The 20,864-nt window shown below is 38.4% G+C and overlaps 6 protein-coding genes across 7 annotated transcripts; 4 read left to right on the top strand and 2 right to left on the bottom strand.

Annotated features, from left to right (window-relative positions):
* Positions 1–82: 82 nt before the first annotated feature.
* LOC17883408 (protein RRC1-like) lies at positions 83–5,296 on the top strand. The gene is given in 18 exon segments (XM_023781817.1): positions 83–350; positions 493–600; positions 771–816; positions 979–1,099; positions 1,102–1,173; positions 1,599–1,625; positions 1,628–1,710; positions 1,881–1,952; positions 2,122–2,343; positions 2,433–2,491; positions 2,589–2,673; positions 2,764–2,901; positions 3,148–3,429; positions 3,432–4,189; positions 4,477–4,619; positions 4,782–4,849; positions 4,851–4,927; positions 4,929–5,296. Coding segments are annotated over 15 exon segments (2,256 nt in total). The 5' UTR covers positions 83–350; positions 493–600; positions 771–816; positions 979–1,071; the 3' UTR covers positions 5,071–5,296.
* Positions 5,297–5,360: 64 nt separating this feature from the next.
* LOC17881774 (ubiquitin carboxyl-terminal hydrolase 22) lies at positions 5,361–7,684 on the bottom strand. The gene is made up of 3 exons (XM_006287343.2): positions 6,680–7,684; positions 6,421–6,539; positions 5,361–6,276 (listed from the first exon to the last, which is right to left on the bottom strand). Exons 1-3 carry the CDS (start codon positions 7,432–7,434, stop codon positions 5,480–5,482), a joined length of 1,671 nt encoding a protein of 556 aa, XP_006287405.1. The 5' UTR covers positions 7,435–7,684; the 3' UTR covers positions 5,361–5,479.
* A 345-nt stretch (positions 7,685–8,029) lies between these two features.
* On the bottom strand, positions 8,030–10,250 carry LOC17882028 (ER membrane protein complex subunit 4). 2 transcript variants are annotated; one of them, XM_023781819.1, is made up of 6 exons: positions 9,997–10,250; positions 9,799–9,855; positions 9,379–9,532; positions 8,736–8,833; positions 8,533–8,598; positions 8,030–8,397 (listed from the first exon to the last, which is right to left on the bottom strand). In XM_023781819.1, the coding sequence occupies exons 1-6, from the start codon at positions 10,123–10,125 to the stop codon at positions 8,338–8,340; spliced, it is 564 nt and encodes a 187-aa protein (XP_023637587.1). In that variant the 5' UTR covers positions 10,126–10,250; the 3' UTR covers positions 8,030–8,337. The 2 variants fall into 2 exon arrangements, with proteins under 2 accessions (XP_023637587.1, XP_023637586.1); XM_023781818.1 differs by having other exon boundaries at positions 8,030–8,401; positions 9,997–10,246.
* A 3,124-nt stretch (positions 10,251–13,374) lies between these two features.
* Positions 13,375–15,702, top strand: LOC17884403 (aspartyl protease family protein At5g10770). The gene is made up of 3 exons (XM_006287575.2): positions 13,375–13,677; positions 14,168–14,605; positions 14,688–15,702. Exons 1-3 carry the CDS (start codon positions 13,494–13,496, stop codon positions 15,509–15,511), a joined length of 1,446 nt encoding a protein of 481 aa, XP_006287637.1. The 5' UTR covers positions 13,375–13,493; the 3' UTR covers positions 15,512–15,702.
* A 707-nt stretch (positions 15,703–16,409) lies between these two features.
* LOC17883413 (aspartyl protease family protein At5g10770) lies at positions 16,410–18,263 on the top strand. The gene is made up of 3 exons (XM_006289109.2): positions 16,410–16,610; positions 16,838–17,260; positions 17,370–18,263. Exons 1-3 carry the CDS (start codon positions 16,418–16,420, stop codon positions 18,164–18,166), a joined length of 1,413 nt encoding a protein of 470 aa, XP_006289171.2. The 5' UTR covers positions 16,410–16,417; the 3' UTR covers positions 18,167–18,263.
* A 711-nt stretch (positions 18,264–18,974) lies between these two features.
* On the top strand, positions 18,975–20,618 carry LOC17883083 (aspartyl protease AED1). The gene is made up of 2 exons (XM_006287626.2): positions 18,975–19,175; positions 19,304–20,618. Exons 1-2 carry the CDS (start codon positions 19,007–19,009, stop codon positions 20,530–20,532), a joined length of 1,398 nt encoding a protein of 465 aa, XP_006287688.1. The 5' UTR covers positions 18,975–19,006; the 3' UTR covers positions 20,533–20,618.
* The last annotated feature ends 246 nt before the right edge of the window (positions 20,619–20,864 follow it).

The following is a 20,864-nucleotide window of genomic DNA, read 5'->3' as shown; positions in this document are numbered from 1 at the left end:
AACTGAAATAAGAGACTATTGTAAACACTGATGCAGTAACCTAGTGGAAGAATAAATATGGTTAACTTAGTAAAAGAAGGGAAATAGATATACAAATTTTGTGTTAATCTATTAACCGAGAGAGAGAGAGAGAGAGTCTAAGACGTCTACTGATTTTAGCTTGGAGATAGATCGCCTTCATCCATCCTCGATCCCCAGAACCTTAAATGATAACATATTATCGTCACCTAGTGGCATATTTTCGATTCGAGGTAAATTGGATGCTGCGAGAATGAGTACCTTCTCGATCAGCCGGAAAAAAAAAAACGCCGTCCCAGAAACACAGAGAAGAAGAAGAAGCCACCAAAATGGTTTGTTTCTTCTTCTCTTAGCTATCTGAATCCTCAATAGGGGCTATTGGAACTTAGGAAAGAAAGAAATTCAATCATTCCGTTTTTTTTTTTCTCTGGGATTTTGATGTTGAGAATGAGGGATTTTTCGCTGTAAATGCAGAGCTGTATCAGGAGTTCGTGAAATCGTTTCAAGGAGATAGTGCAGCTAAGGCTTTCGTTGGAGGTGGTACAATCAATCCTAATGATAAGCCCAAGCCTGACTCTCAAGGTTAGTCTCTTGGAAACGCCATAGCTTCCTTCACTTAACTAGAACTGAAGGCTTCTTTCTGTGTTTCATTGAATTTTTAGATGATGTAGATTTGGTATACTAATGTTTCTATCAAGTTGAGAAACATGTTAATTAAAAACATGGACTTTGGTTTTTCTATGCATTCGCAGGTGAAAAGTCCAGAGATGGGGCTTCCATTTCAAAGAAGGGGAGTAGGTAAAACTGGATTGCTTTTGATTAATATGTCATTTCTAGTGTAGGCGTCATAAGCAAAGAGTTTGACGATGTTTTGTTGATCATTGTAATACAGCTTTGGTGTGCATTTATCTTGTGTTTCTAATGTTTGAAGTATCATAAACTTCTGTCATCTCCACATAGCGTATGGCTTTCGGAGTTGCAATCAATGTCTGTGCTGTTGTGGTAGAGAAGAGTCTCTTGCGGACTTTTGGAAGATTTTAACCTGTTAAAATTATGTGGCCAAGAACGGAAGAAGAGAAAATTGACAAAGACGTTGTGGCCTTGTTGCTTTCATGAATAGATCCGATGGGCAAGCTGCAAAGGATGAAATGCAAGGTTAGCTATACCATTCTATATGGAATTATGTGGGATTTTAACTGGAATATGTTGGTGGTGTACAATATGGTAACAGAGCAAAAGATGAAGATTTGTTCTAGATTTTGTTTTATCAGGTTCCTGCATAGCATTAGCACTTAACCAAAACTTTAGTGGAAGACTGCCTTTTCTCTTAAAAACGTACATAGTTAACGTGATCAGTTAAAGACATACGTAGGGAGTTCACTTAGTCAGTGCTACTGCTTTTATTCGGTACTTCCATTTTTTCTTTCTTCATTTATACAATGCTGAAAACTACTGACCTCCTAACAAGATATAAATTTATTAATCTTTGACTATTGATTTGGATAATAAATGTGCTTCCTTGATGCATGTGTTGTGCTGATATGCAAGACACTTACAAATCCTTTTTCCCTATTTCACAGGGATCATTGTTTATGACTATGAGCTGAAGTTGGATGGGGTAAAGCGGTTTCTCTGCCATCACAATCACTACCAGCTCCACCTCCTAGACATATGGCAAACCGGAGTAAGGAGGTCTGTGGCAGTTATGTGCCCCTTTGAGATTCATTTGCATTTAATTGTATCATTAGCGAATTAAATCTTAATCCCTGAATGTGACTGTTACGTCGCTGCATTTGATCATGACTGTCTGCTGCTTTTGTTTATATGCAATTGTAAAAGTTTTCATATGTTTTAATTGGCAGGGCTGCAATTTAATTGTTTCGGGAATATCGGGTCCACCAATAACTTCTGCTCCAAATCAAAATTCTGAGCTGGTATGTGTGCTAGTTGTCCATATGGCGTAATTTGTTTTTCTTAAGTTCCATATTATATTTGACAAGTGCTGGAGTTAATGGATACTGGGTAAATTTTATCCTTCATCATCTATATTAAAGTCTGGATCTTTAGCACTAACACTTTTTTTAAGTTGAATTTCATCTTCAGGTTCTTAACCCAAATGTGCCGGATATCACTGTTGTTTCTCCTGAGGACGAGCACCTCAAACATATTATTGATACAATGGCCCTTAATGTACTGGACGGTGGATGCGCTTTTGAACAATCTATTATGGAGAGGGGGCGTGGGAATCCACTTTTTAACTTCTTGTTTGACCTGGGCTCTAAGGAACATACCTACTATGTCTGGAGACTCTATTCCTTTGCTCAGGTACATTTTAATTATTTCATTATTAGGAATATATGAGGTTCTCTTCCTATTTTGTCATACCCTGATGATTTTTTCTTGCCGTCATTTAGGGTGATACCCTTCAAAGATGGAGAACAGAGCCGTACATCATGATAGCCGGAAGTGGAAGGTATTTAACCTAGCCATCTTTGAAACTGATTTCAGGTGCTGGATTGTGTTTATCTTAGCTACTTTGCATCAACACTGTTTGTTTTCTTTTATTACAGATGGATTCCGCCACCGCTGCCTGCACCTAGGAGCCCAGAGCATGAAAAAGAGTCTACATGCACTTATGTAGCAGGGAAAAGCAGGGTAATCCTCCTTGCAAACTCAGATTTCAAATCTTACTTCTTCTTTTTTGAGAAGTTGGTTGACTGATACCTTAACTCTAGTACATAACAGCGCGCAGATGGCAAGCAAACTCTAACTGATCCTCAAAGGGATGAATTTGAGGACATGTTGCGCGCTCTAACTTTAGAAAGGAGTCAAATCAAGGAAGCTATGGGGTTTGCTTTGGATAACGCCGATGCAGCTGGAGAGGTAAAATTTGTTCTGGCTTACATTGGATAACAGACACCCTCTGTTTTACTCTTTCAGAAGAGATATGTTTCTTATAATCATCCATCAATTGTCTCACTTGCATGTGGTAGTAAGATATGTAATGGATTATATACACCATAGTCCCCAGAGCTTCTAAGCAAAATAACTCGTTATGTCATGATTTTAAATTACATATCTTTGGACCAAAATCTCCAGATTTTATATGAAATATTACTTGTTTCACAGGTTGTTGAAGTTCTGACAGCGTCTTTGACCCTGAAAGAGACATCAATGCCAACTAAGGTTGCAAGACTCATGCTTGTGTCTGATATTCTTCATAATAGCAGCGCTCGTATTAAAAATGCCTCTGCATACCGGACAAAATTCGAAGCAACATTACCCGATATAATGGAAAGCTTCAACGATCTGTACTGCAATGTAACTGGAAGGATTACTGCGGAGGCTCTTAAAGTAATCCCAGAAAGAAAATGTTCTTATGTTGTTATTCACTTTTTCAAGTTCTGTTGCAATCTCATTCTTACTTTGTGCAGGAACGAGTACTCAAAGTACTGCAGGTATGGGCAGACCGGTTTCTCTTCTCAGATGCATATATAAATGGGCTACGAGCCACGTTTCTCCGGTCGGGAAACTCTGGTGTTACCTCGTTTCATTCTATCTGCGGTGATGCGCCTTATATAGAGAAGAAAGGTCTCATGGTTAAAATGAACTATGCTGATGAGAGCAATCAAGACGCTGCACTGGCAATGGGCGAGGGAGCTGCTGGGCAAGAGCTGATGACTCTACCGATTTCTGAGCTTGAGAGACGCTGCAGACATAATGGTCTGTCACTTGTAGGGGGTAGAGATATGATGGTTTCTCGGCTGCTAAGCCTGGAAGATGTAGAGAAACCACGTGGCTCCGAAGTAATAGATGAAAATGGAAAGAATCGACAGGGACATTCAAGTTGGGAAGAAGTTAACATTGAGCCTGGGCGAATGAAAACCAGCTATGAAAAAGTTGAAATTAAAGAGCCTGTGAATCTGACCTCGACAATACAGATGTCACAGCCAAAGCTAAAAGCCTTTGCGAAAAAGGAGAAAAATGACCTCGTATTGCCAACTTCCAGATGGGCGAGAGAGGATGATGAAACTGATGAGGAACAAAAAAAGCGCTACTCCTCTGGTAGGGACAATACTGGTAGAATAACTTTCAAGACCGATGAAGAGGATCTCAAGGATGATTCAGGTGTTCATATCCAGCCTGAAAATGAAACCGACGAGAAGCAAAGGTATGATCTGCATGATATACTTAATACTCTGATCCTCAGCATTAATAATTAAGAAGGTAAATGGGAAAACTATGGAGTAAAATACACCAAAATATCAGCTCTATCCTTCATGTTGATGCTAGAGCTTCAAAACCAATAAAAACCGTGGCAGGACCAGTAGGTGGATTTCTGGCTTTTGGAATTTTCATCTAGAAAAAGCAAAAGCCTTTCCAATTGATCAGAAAAATGTAGTAGCTACTCCATTATGATATGTTGCCTTACTTTTACTTTTTCTTTTATCGCTGCAGACAAAAGCTTAGGTAGATAGATGTTGCGTTGATAGAGTATCGAGAATCTCTTGAGGAACAGGGGATGGAAAACTCTGAGTAGATAGAAAGAAAAGTTGCAATCCACCGAAAGAGGCTTGAAGCTGATGTCTTATCAGAATATCGTAAGTTCTTACTAACACGCTCAAAAATTACTATCTTCTGGATGAAAACATTGGAGACAATTGTTCCACATCCATAATAAAAGCTTGTGGGGTAGTTTAGGCCTCTTGCTACATCTTTTGTTTGTTTACAAACGAGATGAACAATGCTTTTATTAACTGCAGAGAGAGTATTACTAGAAAAAAGGGAGAAGCGTGAAGTAATTAAAGATTCATCTAGAAAGAGATACCGAAGGTGAGAGCCAGAATCGAAGCCAAAGTCCGCCACACAGATCATCAACCAGAGAAAGGGTCAAAGATCATGACTTGGACCAAAGGCAGAGACAGAGACAGGCAACAACATGATTTGGGCAAGGACCGAGAACGAAGAGCAAAGAGTTCAAGTCATGAGAGAGACGATCATAATAGAAACAGAGAACGAGATAGAGATTGGCGCAGACGAGGCATGAGATGAGATGATTGTTTGTTTGGTCTCTGCAGGACACGTGGATTTCTATGAAGATGCTCTTGAGTCTGGAATAATATCTAAGAAACACGACTTGTATTTTGTGCATTACTGTCCAATTTTCATAATTTTTTGCACAAGTTCCATTTGAGAACCACGTGCTTAGCATAAGAAGATTGATTCTATGTTTCTTTAATCACTCAATAAGTATGACTTTTGTAACTTAAACATCTTATATGTCTGCGTATTTCTAGCTGACGTAAAAGAGTCTGATGTAGTAACCTTGGACACTGACGTAGTGAAGAATAAATTTTATCATTAAACTTGGCTTTGAAATATTTGGCATAAACCTTAAATCAATAAAAAAAAAAAAGTATTAAGGGAAAATGCGTCAAAATCTTTGGCCAAGTTTTTAGAGTCAGCAATCAGCAAAGGGAAATGCATCAGCCATGGAGATAACTTGATAACTCAACTCCTTATGAGCCTTTTGAATCACTCTCTCTTGTGCATAGAACAACATATAACACTCGCATCCTCTCACCACTTCTTCTTCAACCTCATTGATCCACGCATCATCACATCTATACCACAAACCTTTCAGCCTCAGGTAGGTCACATAATGACCTGATTCCAACATCCCTGAATGAGTTACAACCGCAAATATCTCAAATTCCGCTGATGGAGATGATGATGATGAACTGTCATCACCGTCACCATCAAAAGCAAATATCCTGTTCCCAAACCGCTTTCCAATGATGGAACTAGAGAGGTAAGGAGACATGTTTAGGCGGAACGGATACTGCAAGTAGCTATCAATTTTTCTTGAGGTTTTACGGGTAAGGGAATGTTCGAAACGCTTTACGTGCAAGCAAAGAAGCAGAGGAAGTCTTCTTATGGACATTTGTTTGGAAGATTCTCTCTTTTCTCCACAGCTTTGGCAGTTTAGTTTCTGGTCGGGACCGAGTTTTTCTGACCGTGTGAAGAAATCTAAGCAACCCGAGAGAGTTGGCATGGTTGCATTCACGCTTGGCCAACCATTATATGTGTTCTTTCTGCAATCAGCGGGAGAGAATCCGTTCGCTGAATCTAAAGTAAGTGAAATGTCGATAAATGGGTCGTATGTTGTTGATGTGGATCCGCAGGTTGTGCAGGTGACATCAGATCTTAAAAGACCAGAGAATGCCTTGTGAGTGATACACTGACACTCCTCATGATCTGCACAGTAAACCAACAAACTAATCAATATCAAAAGCAAATTACATCAAATCAAATTCTACTTGAAAGATTCATCAATCTATAGAAATCAAGACCTTCAAACAATAAACCACACATAATTATCTCTTCTTCCAAATTTTTTACCTTGATACAAACATTTCGACTTTCCTTCGTTCTCGTGGATACGGTCCAATAGCGAAATGAAAAACTCGTGAGAATCCTGCTGCTCATATGTTGCCAGATTCGTTGAGTGCTGCCACCAACTTCATACGCCAAAAATAATCAAATCAGCATATCATATAATGTCTATGAAGATATCAAATCATGTTAACAAACTTAGACAAATATATAAAGCAATGTGACATTAACATACACTTTGAAACTCTAACGAGAAAAATCGAACCTGTAAAGCAAATGAGCTGGACTATATGGAGTCCTATCACCGGAAAACATAGCAGCGAAGATGACATCAAGATCACAAGGCAAACACAGCAAACCCATTGTTCTTCTCGAACAAAGGTTATGATTATGCTGACCACTTAACCAAAAGTTTCTCAAAGGAGGAGCATGAACAAGTGCTTGCAACACAGCATTCATGAAACAAGTGCTTCCGAGATTATTCAAACCTCTTAATCCCAAAGGAAACGACCATTTCTCCCTTCGATCTCGAGGTGAGACCAAAAACTTGGATCCAAGAATCATTTGAGAGTCCAACCTCCTCTTCTTGTTCGATCTAACCGGAACAACATCATCCCCGGATTTAACAGACATACCCAACTCAGTAAGCTGCTTAGACACAACAACCTCGTCGAACTCAGGATCATACACTTGATCTATGCAAGCGCAGCAATAAAGCTCAGATCTTTCAACATCAATGGCGATATCATGGCCTTTATTCAACTGGGTATGCAAAAGGATATGACTTGAACAAGAAATCAAACGACAGATCAAACAGATGTAGAGTCTCCTTTGATAAACCGAGCAATAACTGCATCTGGGTAACTCGATTTCTTGCAGTTTGATCTTAATTCTTCCATCGTTGAAGCATCTGAACAAGTTCTGAAAGGATTTGTAACCATCCGTACCATATCTAAGCTTATAACCAGATAAGTGATTGCAAGGATCGGGATTTTTCAGAAATGAAATCCTCGCGGACATGAAAACTGAGGAAGAAAAAGAAAACAGAAAAAAAAAAAAAAAAAAAAAAAAAAAGAATAAATGGAATCAGAGTTTTTCCAAAAAAAAATCTCAGGAAAGCAGTGACCAAGTATGAATTTATAACATCAAAAGAATTTTTTTTAAAAAGGAAAAAAATTTCGGATCAGGTTAGCGTGTTCCTTAGATTCATCTCTGTTCGTTTTATCAATTTTTTTTTACTCGAAGATCGGAGGAATATGGAAATGAAACAATAAGAAGATTAATGAAAAATATCTATTTCTCTTTTTTTAGTTTTTTTTTTTTCTTTCTGTCTTGTAAATCTTTTTATTTATCGGAATCTAATAATCATTAAAAGTAAAAACATTTTGTCGTGGAGAGATTTTTCTTGAGTAGACCGACTTACATGATTCTAAAAGACTGCACTTTGTTCCACGTCTTGTGCTTCCCAAACTTGACCTAGTTTCCTTATCGCCTAGTACTACTAGTGCACATTGTAACCCTCCAGCTCATGTAGAAGGCTCTCTCAGTCTTTACTATATTTGCCAACAGGCAACAGTTGATTCTCAACTCAGGAATCATGAGTGGATGCAATAAAGGGTAAAACTTTAGTCTAACATATTATCCATTAACTGTCTAAAAAGATGAGAAACAAAAAGCTGGGCATAGGTCCCTTCAGTGCCAACCAATAATACATTCATAGTTGTGATGAACAATGAACATCATACTAAAAAGTGAAGAAAAAAAGCTATGGTTTCTGAGTTTTGAAAATACTACAAGAAGATCATAAGATGAGAAGGTCCTTTATGAGCCTTCCCTCATGACACGGTTGAACAAATCGCTAAGTATCTGTTGTAGTTGTTTCACAAAAGTGCCGTTGTCTCGCAGTTCTAGTGGATGGATTATTTAAAATACAAGAGACTCAGATTCATCAGTGGAAAACAAATCCTCCACCTGAGTGTTCAACTTCCTGTAAAAGATATAAGAGAGGACAAAACAAGATGTGCAGCTTAGAGATGATTACAATGCCAGATTCATGCTTTCAAGGATGATCCCAACACACATGGACACAATATCTTGTTTCAGAGAGAAATCACAAACCTGAGGTGGGGGTAAAGATGAAACCCAATCTGATGCATGTGTTGGAAGAAGCCCCAAAGTGTTAAGCTGAGAAAGTGAAAATTGTTGGTATAAGGCAACTTGTTTGTATAAGAAAATACAGTACTTTACACTTCTAATACAAGGAAGTGTTGATAAGGGAAATGGAAAGAGGAAACAATGACGAAAGGAGAATAATTTCTCACCTTCCAGACACCCAAAGCTAACCCTCCAAGGTTTAGGGCAAGAAACACTAATTTTGGCATAAGTAGCTCCACTTTGTTATCCTTGAATGGCTCAAAAACTGCAGGCAAGGGTACAGGTTAAAAGTCCGGATGAATTCACAAACCAAATCAGAACTCAAACTGTGCAAAACAGTGAGATATGTTTAATACCCTGGAGAAGAGAAGATGGGAATAATATAAATCCTAATGATAAATTGCTTCGCCAAAAGACTAGAGAAGCGGTTCTTTCCTCTCTTAGAGATCCCATTTTATCTCTTATACAAAGGCCGAACATGCTATTCCACACAAAGGATGGTGTTGTATATTTCTACCCTAATTCTACTACCCATTTCAAGTACGTCTATCTACCTTTTTAATCCACATAATTATGATAGACAGTTGCCAACTCCTTCAAAGAATAATAGCCAAAGTAAAGAAAAGAGGCCTTTTCTGGATCATGTAAGTCAATCTGACCCCTTGGATACTATTAACAAGTTAACATCTCGTTTAGCGCTTTCATTTTCTAATGAAGATACTAATCAGTTCAATGAACTACATAGACGTGGGGTGACAAAAGCTAACTAATGTGACTTAGGCGAAGACGAATAAATGTAGTGTTTCTTACTCTTTCCAACACTCTGGAGGGCGCTGATAGGCTGCCAAAGAGCAGAGAATGTAATGCCAATGCTAAATAGATGCACAGTGTTTCCAGCCATCCACATCATGAAACCCATCATCATCAAATTCTTAAATGGAGATTGTGCTACTTCCCACGCTTTCTGCTCATTCATCAATAAAAAAAAAAAACATATCAGATTTGTAAACTTGATCCACATCAAACCCAATCTCGGCCAGCTAAAAGAAGAATTATTCCTTTTCGAAAATCTCACCAAGTCACAATTTACATAGTGACAGATGGTCTTATGTAAGTTGTATGACAATCCAATACATAAAAAGTCAATGGCTTTAAAGATCAACACAGAGCACGACCAAGATCGAATCCGTACAATTTAAGATACGACTTTCAGATTTGACATAAATATACCTGAAGTTTCCAATTAGCTTCAGCGTCTTTCTTTTGACGGCTGTTTGCTGAATCATCCTGAAAACGAAATCACCAAACAATAACACCATTAAACACACACACAAATCTCAGCAGCGAGCCAGCTCAATTCACGGTAAAATTCCAAATTGAAACTTCAAATCCAATCTAGAAACACATGAAATTTAAAGAATTCAATACCTGTTCCTGAGAAGCACGAGAGAAGCCAGGTGGATCGAGGATGTCACGGGAAGATGGAACAGTAGATTGATCGGAGAATTCGACGGCCCATCTCCGACCAGTACCCATCACTGCTTTGCCTTTGTCCATTGCCTTAAGTTCTTCGATCGAGAAGGCAAGAGAAAGAGAGAGAGAGAGAGAGAGAGAGAGAGAGAGAGAGAGATTGGGGAAGAAGAGACCTAGATCAGATTTATCTTCATACGCTTTAAAATTTGTTTTTTGTTTTTGAAAGTGAGAGAAGCTAAAAAAAATCTTCACTCACAGAGTCCGAACCCGTTTCTTCAAGTCGGATCCTGAGCTTTTTGACTGACCCGGATCTCCCTTTCTTGTTAGGCTTTTCAGCAACGCGGGAAATTGTTTTAATGGGCCTTTTATCATTAGCCCATGCAGTTTGTATTGCTTCTAAAACCGGTACAGGTTCGGTTTAGTCAATATAGAGAATGAGACGAAACCTTTTAAGATTTTGATACTTTTTGCATCTCTAGATAAAACTTAGTTGAGCTACCACTACTGCTTCTGCTTATATATCAATTATTTTTATCAGTATCGGTTAAAAAAGAACACAAAGCTAAAGATCGTGAACAATAACACACCACTTTGGCTATTCTCCAACTTTTGTGAAGAAAATAGTTGTTACTCTAATATATCAGCTTTGGTGGTCCGATTGAAACAAGATGTTTAAGCACACGCAAGAATTAGAGACCAACCAATATTATTGTTATTGATTGATACAAACCTAAGATTAACTGATTGAAATCATTAAGATACTGATCACTTCCTTTTTGCCTTATTATACATCGACCCCCCAATATAAACAATTTGAGTGGAAACATATCTTATTTCAATTTCTTATCTTATCTCGGATGAAAACAGAATCCACAGTGGAATGCGACAACTGTACGAGAGTTCCCACGATGCTACATCAGCAGCTTTCTAATCTCTAGCTAAACAACAACATATTCAATAATTGATATTCAGTTTACAAGAAACCCACAATTATTAGTATTTGTTAAGATGTCTTTTTCTTTCTTTTCAATCCTACCAAAATGTTCTCCATCGTATAATTAATTAAATCTTTCTAAGTTCACATATATCTCTTTGCATATAGATTATAGAGGGAAGTTGAGATAGCCGCTACGGACAAAAACACGATCGAGGGTTTCAGAAACAAAATAAATTAACGAAAAACAAATGATCTGAAATAATTTAAAAATAAACGAGCGAGTGTTCTTGCTTTTTAATCTTTTGTAAAAACACTTTAGTGTCTTCGTCTTTAAGCTATTTATATAGACGTTAAACACACTTACTTTGCATTGTAAAGGTTATCTGGATAATTAATTTAATAACGCATGTAAGAAAAGCGATTCATGGAATGAAGAGGTTGCTTTAGAGTTTACATGTGTTTTGAAAAGAAAAATGCCTTTTACATTAGCTTAAATGGATGATTAATTACTCTTTGCTGTCAAAGAAAAATGAAAACACGTTACTTAGTTTTGGAGACGTTATAATTTATACATGGCGTCATATTTGAATGCATTAGTTGTACACATGTTTAAATCTGATCTGTGTTGACTGTATATGTGAATATCAGAAATATAATGTCTGGTAGAGATGGAGATTTGGATAGTTAGGTCAGCACTCATTCATATATTTTTCTTTATAGAAGTGATCACGTTTTGTGTTGTGTCGTATAGTAATGAATAAAATATATCTCATCCATCCACACCATCTACGGATTTCGATAAAATATAATCAAAAATTCATAATGAATTCTACATATACTCCCTTTAAATTATACAAAGATTCATATTAGGAACCAACGACATACATTAAATTAAATTATTCTTTTGTTTATGAACGACCTACATTATTATTGATTAGTCAAATCATACATATGACATAGGAGCTTTAGTTAGTAAAGTCTCGATCAGGATTTTGGTAAATAACCAACCAGTAATATAAATATGCACTGTATGCTTTTAGAAGACATACATAGTAAGTCAATGATATTACAGCAAAACAGACAAAAAATGAAATAAAGAAGAGGGTAGTACAAGGTGAATTTGGACGAGTGTAGAGTTTCGAAGATCCCAAATAATTAGGGATTGGTCAGTTTCTTAAGCTTCTAGAAAATTAGGGTACAGATTCCAGCTTTCCCGCACTTGCATCGCATTTTAGATTCTTTAATTTATAATAAGAATCTTTTTGTTCCCACTTGTACTCATTTGTATAACGATCGAAGGTCCACACCATCCAATTAAATGAGGTTCTTGTGGACTTGTTATCTCTCAATCATACTTGGATGTCTTCGGTCACTGTACAATCACTCTAATTACACTTTCTTTACCCACCAATGAACAATTCATTATATATCTATCTTAATAAACGAATTATTGAGATAAAAGTTAATTGAATAGCAAAGGAATCTATGTCCTTCTCGTCTACATTATAATCATGAGATGAGAGTTGTATTCTTTGATGTTAAGTGGCTGCAAATCTCTTGGTTAATAAAAGAAGCTGTCCTTAAGCAAGAAAAAACGTGTGGTTCACGACAAAAAATACAAACATGTTGATGTGTTTACACGTTCATATGTAAACAATTATTAAACCTACTAAATGCTAATTAAACTTAAATATATTTAATTTTGAAGGAGATCGAATTCGTGAAGGAACTGTATTTTTCCAATTTGATGCAAACATATGATATGTTACTTACATGTAGACGCATAACTAAGCTCGACAGGATGTGCGTAATTATATCCATTGCCTAAAGAAAGATCGATGTTGCTTTCATATTTTTTGTGTCTTTTGAGTCAATATCACTATATAGACTTTCTAATATTTAAGCAACACTTATTGCTTGCAGTTACTCAATTATTGATTCTCTTAGTACGTAATATGAGACTTATCATGATTCCACTCTTCCATTATTAGTGGGCGAAAATATCATCAAATGGAGATTACAATCCTCCTTTTATTTAATTAACGAATAAACTATATGTTTGCAGATTATAAACTGTTCAATTGATATTTGAATATTATCAAAAAATTTGTTTTGTTGTCAGAAAAATATGAATGAGTATTAGACATATCCATGCATAATTTGACACCTAATTATATATAGTTTTCATTAATCAATGAATCATTCAGTGGAATAATATCCCGTTCATTGTGCAGAGATTGGAGTATATGAAAATTAACAATAATGCTCATATGCCAGATGATGTGTCGCTATCTAACTGGTTAGTGAAACCAGTGGAATAGAGAGAGTGCCCCTACTAGTATATGATATGTGGATGACTCGATTGCTTCTAAAGTTTAACAACCTCCACTAGAGAGAAACTTTCTTGTGCAAAAAAGATTGGTTATAAAAGACCAACCATTATCACGTTATTTTTAGTGCCATTTTTTTTTGGTGAGGGAGAGAGATAAGAAAGAAGAGAAGAGAGCAAAAAAAAATGAACATTAAAAGGAATTTGTTGAATATCATAATATTCATTTGTGTATGTCTCCATTTGGGTTGTAACGAGGGAGCCCAAGAAAGCCAGAAGAAAGATATTGACTATCATACCATCCTCCAAGTCAGCTCTCTCTTCCCTTCATCGTCATCATCATCATCACCTTGTGTTCTTTCTCCCAGAGGTGATGGTTTTATCCAACTCAATTTCCTTTGATTAATTGTCTTTTAGCTATAGATAAGGTTGATGCAAAGAGTATGTATAATATACGTTCATGGTGTACTTATTATGTAAATGTATGTTAGTAGATTTACTCACAATTAGGTTAAAAAGGCCAAGTTCTTGCTTTCAAGAAATTGATATTATTACCATCATATGACTAAGAAAGTGATAGCAGAAATGATTAGTATTTGTTTAACTTGGGAAATGACAATGATTAGTAGTTGTAACTTGTAAGTGTGAGTTAAGGAAAAAAATTCAACAATTTATTAAGTTAATTATAATAAGTACGACTCTGTTTGACTCCATATATATAAAAGTTGAAATTACTGAAAAGAAACTTTATCACGTCATTAGATAATAAGGCATCGACGTGTTATCTTGCTTTGGTGATAACTTGAGGAATCTGTGGGTAATATTTCTCTAACGTGAACTTATCCCATCCCATACTGCAGCGACTAAGACAAAGTCATCACTGCACGTGACGCACAGACACGGCACGTGCTCGCCTCTAAACAACGGCAAAGCCACGAGACCAGACCATGTCGAGATCCTCAAACTCGACCAAGCGCGCGTTAACTCAATCCACTCAAAACTATCAAAGAAACTCACAACTAACCACGTCGGTCAAAGCCAGTCAACAGACCTACCAGCTAAAGACGGAAGCACACTTGGTTCAGGAAACTACATCGTGACTGTCGGACTCGGGACACCAAAGCACGATCTATCACTAATTTTCGACACCGGAAGCGATCTAACGTGGACTCAATGTGAGCCATGTGTTCGAACTTGCTACAGCCAAAAGGAACCAATCTTTAACCCTTCTAAGTCTTCTTCTTACTACAACGTTTCCTGCTCATCCCCTGCGTGTACTTCTCTCTCTTCCGCTACAGGTTTCAATTCCAACTTCTTTATTTCCGGTTCTTTTATTATTTAACCGTATCTGGTTATGTTAACCGGTTTTTAAAAAATTAGGAAACGCCGGAAGCTGTTCAGCTTCGACTTGCATCTACGGTATACAATACGGCGACCAATCGTTCTCCGTCGGCTTTCTCGCCAAGGAGAAATTTACACTAACGAACTCCGACGTATTCGACGGCGTTTATTTCGGCTGCGGGGAAAACAACCAAGGACTTTTCACCGGTGTCGCCGGACTTCTCGGTCTTGGTCGTGATAAGCTCTCATTCCCGTCGCAGACGGCAACGGCTTACAATAAGATCTTCTCTTACTGCCTCCCTTCCTCCGCCAGCTACACCGGCCATCTTACCTTCGGATCCGCCGGAATCTCCAGATCCGTCAAATTCACTCCGATCTCAACCATCTCTGATGGAAACTCCTTCTACGGTCTCAACATCGTTGGAATCACCGTCGGCGGTCAGAAACTGGCGATTCCTTCAACCGTATTCTCTACTCCGGGAGCTTTGATCGATTCCGGAACCGTTATCACTCGTCTCCCTCCAAAAGCCTACGCGGCGTTACGGAGCTCGTTCAAGGCTCAGATGTCAAAGTATCCGACCGCGTCGGGCGTATCGATCCTGGACACGTGTTTCGATCTCAGCGGATTTAAGACGGTGACGATCCCCAAGGTGGCGTTCTCTTTCAGCGGTGGCGCCGTCGTCGAGCTTGGCTCCAAAGGGATTTTTTACGCGTTTAAGATATCGCAGGTATGTTTGGCGTTTGCGGGGAATAGCGATGACAGTAACGCTGCTATCTTCGGAAACGTTCAGCAGCAAACGCTAGAAGTTGTGTATGATGGTGCGGGTGGGCGGGTCGGGTTTGCTCCTAATGGGTGTAGTTAATTGAAAAATAAGATTAAAAACGGGTAAATGTTTAAATTTATGGATCTGGCACAAATTAGCTTTATCCCTTAATCAAGTGTGTAATTTGGGTAAAGACTAAAAAGAGCATAATAGTCTCTCAAGTAATTGTACAGTAATAAGTTTGTGTGGATAAAACAACAATTACCAAAACAAACTGTTTATTTGTACCTTTTTTTTTTTTTTTTGTCATCAGTTTGTACATTTTTATTCCAATACTATAGTGATGAAATAATACAGAGTGATGTTGGTAAAAAGCCCAACAAGTAGAACTACTATAGTTATGTTGTTTTTTTGTTTTTTTTTTGATCGATTAGGTAAAAGATCATAGGGAATGGGAATTACAAAATTTACAATCATGCTTCTAGGACGTAAATTCCATTTACGTATTACAAATGTTTCATTGTATGGTCTGAAGCAAGTAAACGAGAAATATCAAGTCTCCGACTTATTTAGTAACTTGAAGCAAACAGAAAGATGTGAAGCTATCCCATGACCACGACATTAGTTAGACGTTGACGCTCTCTCTGGTTGACCTATTGACTCTCATCAATCGTGTAATGGAACAACCCTTGATGTACGCAAAACTAAAGTCTAGAGACAAACACAGTACATAAAGTTGATGTTTGTTGGCATATATTAATAATACAACCCCTTTGCTACGCCAAACTAGAAAACTTGGAGCCTAGTCACAATTCACAACTCCTTTGGCACGCTGAACTTGAAGTCAATGGGTTCGTGCCCCTACTTATTTATATAATATGGGTGGCCAATAGTTAAACAGCATGTAGGGACTAGGGAGTAAAGGTTTGACTCGGTCAGCAAACAAATCGGTTATAAAAGGACCAGCCAATTTCATGTAATTTGAGTGACAGTTTTATTGCATCGATGGAGAGAGTAAAAATGAGCATAGTCATGAGGAATTTGTTGGATATCATAATAATCCTTTGTGTATGTCTCAATTTTGGGCGTAGTGATGGAGCTAAAGAAAGAGGGACTTGTTCTCAGACAATACTAGTCAGCTCTCTATTTCCTTCTTCTTCTTCATCATCATTATCATCGTGTCTGCTTTCTTCAAAAGGTGACATTATCTTAGCCAATTTAACTCAATCTCTAATGATTTAGTTGTGTTTAGCTATATATATTATGTGAATATTGATATAGAATATATAATTTTTTCGTATGTCTTTAAGTTTGTTTTTTTTGGTCAACTAGTTCTTTAATTAGTTGAATTTTAGCCAAATAATATTCTTTAATTAAAGTAGTCTTTTGTAAAACTAAAATTTGAAAGTTAAATTCTCTGTATAGCATCGCAGACGAAGTCGTCGCTGCTCTTGGTGCACAGGCACGGGCCGTGCTCGCATCTCATGAGCGGCAAAGCCACAACGAGTCCCGACCACGATGAGATCCTAAGACGTGATCAAGCGCGCGTGGACTCAATACAGTCGAAGCTTTCAAAGAACCAAGTTAGGCCGAGTCAGTTGACGGATCTACCGGCTACGCAATGGGACGAGTCGGGCGCGGGGACGTACGTGGTGAAGATCGGAATCGGGACACCAAAACAGGATTTGTCACTTCTGTTCGATACTGGCAGCGATTTGACTTGGGTCCAGTGCCAACCCTGCCTTGAATCTAAGTGTTATCCTCAGAAGGAACCACTCTTTAACCCTTCTTCGTCTACTTCCTACGTCAACGTCTCGTGCTCATCACGGGCGTGTAATTCTCTCAGAGGTTCGGTTCGGTTCGGTTCAGTTCTCACGATTGTGCAATTTATGTTGGTTCCGGTTATGTTAAACCGAAATGATTTTTAAAAGAAATTTACCTGTTTCCTATATAATAGGTCTCAAAGGAGACTGTTCCGCTTCCACTTGCCGCTACAAAGCCGTATACGCTGATAAATCGACTTCCCAAGGATTTCTCGCCACGGAGAAGATTACTCTCACGAACTCCGATGTCTTCGACGTTAAATTCGGATGCGGTGACAACAATAAGGGAAAGTACTACGGTGTCGCCGGAATTCTCGGTTTAGGCCGCGGCGAACTCTCATTTCCGTCGCAGACCTACAACAAAATGTTTTCTTATTGTCTCCCTTCATCCGGTAACGGTGGCCATCTCACCTTCGGATCCGTTGGGATCTCTGAATCCGTCAAATTCACGCCGATTTCTTCCTCGACAAGAAACTGGTACAGCCTCGAAATCGTGGGAATCACAGTCTGCGGTAAGCAACTGGGAATTCCTTCAGCCGTGTTCCCGACGTCAGGTGCTATAATCGACTCTGGCACTGTGATCACTCGCCTTCCTCAAAAGGCGTACGCGGCTCTGAAGAGCGCGTTTAAGGAGAAGATGTCGACTTATAAGATCACGTCGTCGGGAGATGGCTCATTGGACACGTGTTACGATTTCACCGGCTTGGAGTCGGTGAAAATCCCGAGGATCACGTTCACATTCAAGGGCGGCAACGTCGTGGAACTCGATCCGAAAGGGATTTTGTATTCGCAGAGTAGATCAAAGGTTTGTTTGGCGTTTGCTGGTGATGACCTAGCCTTCATTTTTGGAAGCATTCAGCAGCAGACGCTACAAGTTGTCTACGACGTCGCTGCTAGACGGGTCGGCTTTGCTCCTCAAGGTTGTGCTTAAAATGCTTTTGTATATGTTTTCACACATATTAAATAGTTTCATTCTTAACCAAGTGTGTAATTTGGGTGACCAAGTGCAAAATATAACAAGTTTGTCATTGGATGGTGAGTTTTCAATTGGTTTTAATGGACTTGTTACTTTTTATAATACAAGTCAAAGCTTTGGTTTTGTGATTCGGCCAGATTTAGCTTCGGACTTAGTTACAGAGGTACTTTCATTTACTACTACTATTCAATCAAACTTCTTCGTTTGCTGCTAGAAAACAATAGAGCTAGTTATTTCTATAGTTCACTGTTTAATCAATCTTAAACTTTTAGTGGGATAATACAATTCATTCAGTGGTACGCTATACTTGGATACTTGAGTGAAGACCAGAAAAAAAAACAGAATAACATGAGCATCTGCTTTACTTTTAATTACAACCCCTCCTCAATGTTATGCCAAACTTGTAGTCTAGACACAATATAACAAGCTAATAATAATAATAATAATATCTAGAGAAATGTTACAATCCTACCCACAGTTTGATTAATCAATTCTACATTCAAACAAAACTAAAAACAAAAATGTTACAATCCCTTAGTAAGTACGTTACCGAACATAAATACAACACCACCTTGGATATTTGAGACTTGGAGTGGGTCTCGAGAGACGACATATCAAACACAATGGGGATGGGGTCTTTGCTTAATTATGTGATAGCTTAGTGTTTTAACAACAGCCACTTGACACTTATCTTCAGCAAAGATATATAACGGCTATAAATGGACCAACCAATTTCATGTAATTGAGTAAGAATTTCATTCATTATCGTGTGCGAGAGAGAGAGAGAGGGTGAAAATGAGCGTAATGAAGAATTTCTTGAATGTGATACTTATCCTTTGTGTATGTCTAAATTGGCGTTTTACCGAAGGGGCTGAGAAAAAAGAGAGTGGAAAGGCTGATTCCTACACCTTTCAAGTCAGCTTTCTATTTCCTTCATCTTCAACTTGTGTTCTTTCTTCAAAAGGTTATTATCTTAGCCAATTTAAATGATTCCTACACCTTTCAAGTCTTTGTTATATTTTTTTCCCGATATATGTAAGAAGTTTTGTGTCTCTTTTAATATTTTAACATGATAATTCTTTTTTTACACAGCCCCTAATACCAAATCGTCGATTCGTGTGGTTCACATGCATGGCACGTGCTCGCATCTAAGGAGCAACAAAGATGCGAGTCTCGACCATGACGAAATCCTCAGATGCGATCAAGCACGAGTGGAGTCCATTCGCTCCAAATTGTCCAAGAAGAATAACGCAGATGGAATCAGCATGATCAAGTCAACCGAGCTACAGGCTACGATCGGAAAGACACTCGGTTCAGCCAACTACATCGTTACAGTAGGAATCGGGACACCAAAGCACGATTTATCGCTGGTCTTCGATACTGGAAGCGATTTGACGTGGACTCAGTGCCAGCCATGTCTTGGAAGCTGCTATTCCCAAAAGGAACCAATCTTTAACCCTTCTTCATCTTCTTCTTACCACAACGTCTCGTGCTCATCTCCAATTTGCAAAACCGGTGCTTGCTCGGCTTCCAACTGCGTATACGGAATCCTTTACGGCGATAATTCGTTTACCCGAGGATTTCTCTCCAAGGAAAAAATTACCCTAACCAACTCTGATGTCTTGGACGATGTTTACTTTGGTTGCGGTGAGTACAACAAAGGGCTTTTCTTCCGTACTGCTGGGATTCTTGGCCTCGGTCGTGGCAAATTCTCACTTCCGTCACAGGCAACAACGACTTACAACAATATCTTCTCCTACTGCCTCCCTTCTTCCCCAAGTAACACCGGTCATCTTACCTTTGGATCCGCTGGAATCTCTAATTCCGTTAAATTCACCCCGATTTCTTCCTTCCCAAGCCCATCCAGCTATGGCATCAATATTGTAGGTATCAGTGTAGGCGATAAGGAACTAGAGATTACTCCAGCTTCATTCTCGACGAAGGGTGCTATAATAGACTCCGGTACGGTGATTACTCGCCTCCCTACCAAGGTCTACGCGGAACTGCGGAGGGTGTTCAAGGAAAAAATGTCGAGTTACAAGGCTACGTCGGGACGCTCTATTTTTGATACATGTTACGATTTCACTGGCGTGGACACAATGACAATCCCCAAGATTGCATTCTCCTTGGGCGGTGGCACCGTCGTAGAACTTGGTCGAATGGGGATTTTGTATCCGTTGACGCAGTCACAGGTTTGTTTGGCGTTTGCAGGGGAGGATGACCTTCCGGCCATCTTTGGAAACGTTCAGCAGAAGACACTAGAGATTGTGTACGACGTGGCTGGTGGACGAATCGGGTTTGCTTCCAATGGTTGTAGCTAATGAATAATGGTGATAGAAAGAGAGAGAGTGAGTATTAGCTCGATTGTGTATGTCTGTGAAGTAATCTTAAATTTTTTTTTTATAAACTTGAACTTCTTCTTTTTTTTCTCTAGGGACATTTGAAATAATATAATCCTTAATCCTGACTTAGTAATTAACGTCAAACATGCTTCAAATATTTGCTTACTTTCCAAGTCCAATTTAAGCTTATCAATATCATCTCTTTCCTCAAGAGTGTAATCTTTCACCAAAAACAAACCATAAATCTTAATTACATACTTTTTTTTTTGGATTTAGAGGAATAAAACTAATACTTAATACTTAATATGATT

The sequence above is a fragment of the Capsella rubella genome, unplaced genomic scaffold (genome assembly GCF_000375325.1).
Source record: "Capsella rubella cultivar Monte Gargano unplaced genomic scaffold, Caprub1_0 scaffold_6, whole genome shotgun sequence".
Classification (NCBI taxonomy): Eukaryota; Viridiplantae; Streptophyta; class Magnoliopsida; order Brassicales; family Brassicaceae; genus Capsella; species Capsella rubella.
This window is presented reverse-complemented; position numbering and strand designations above follow the sequence as displayed.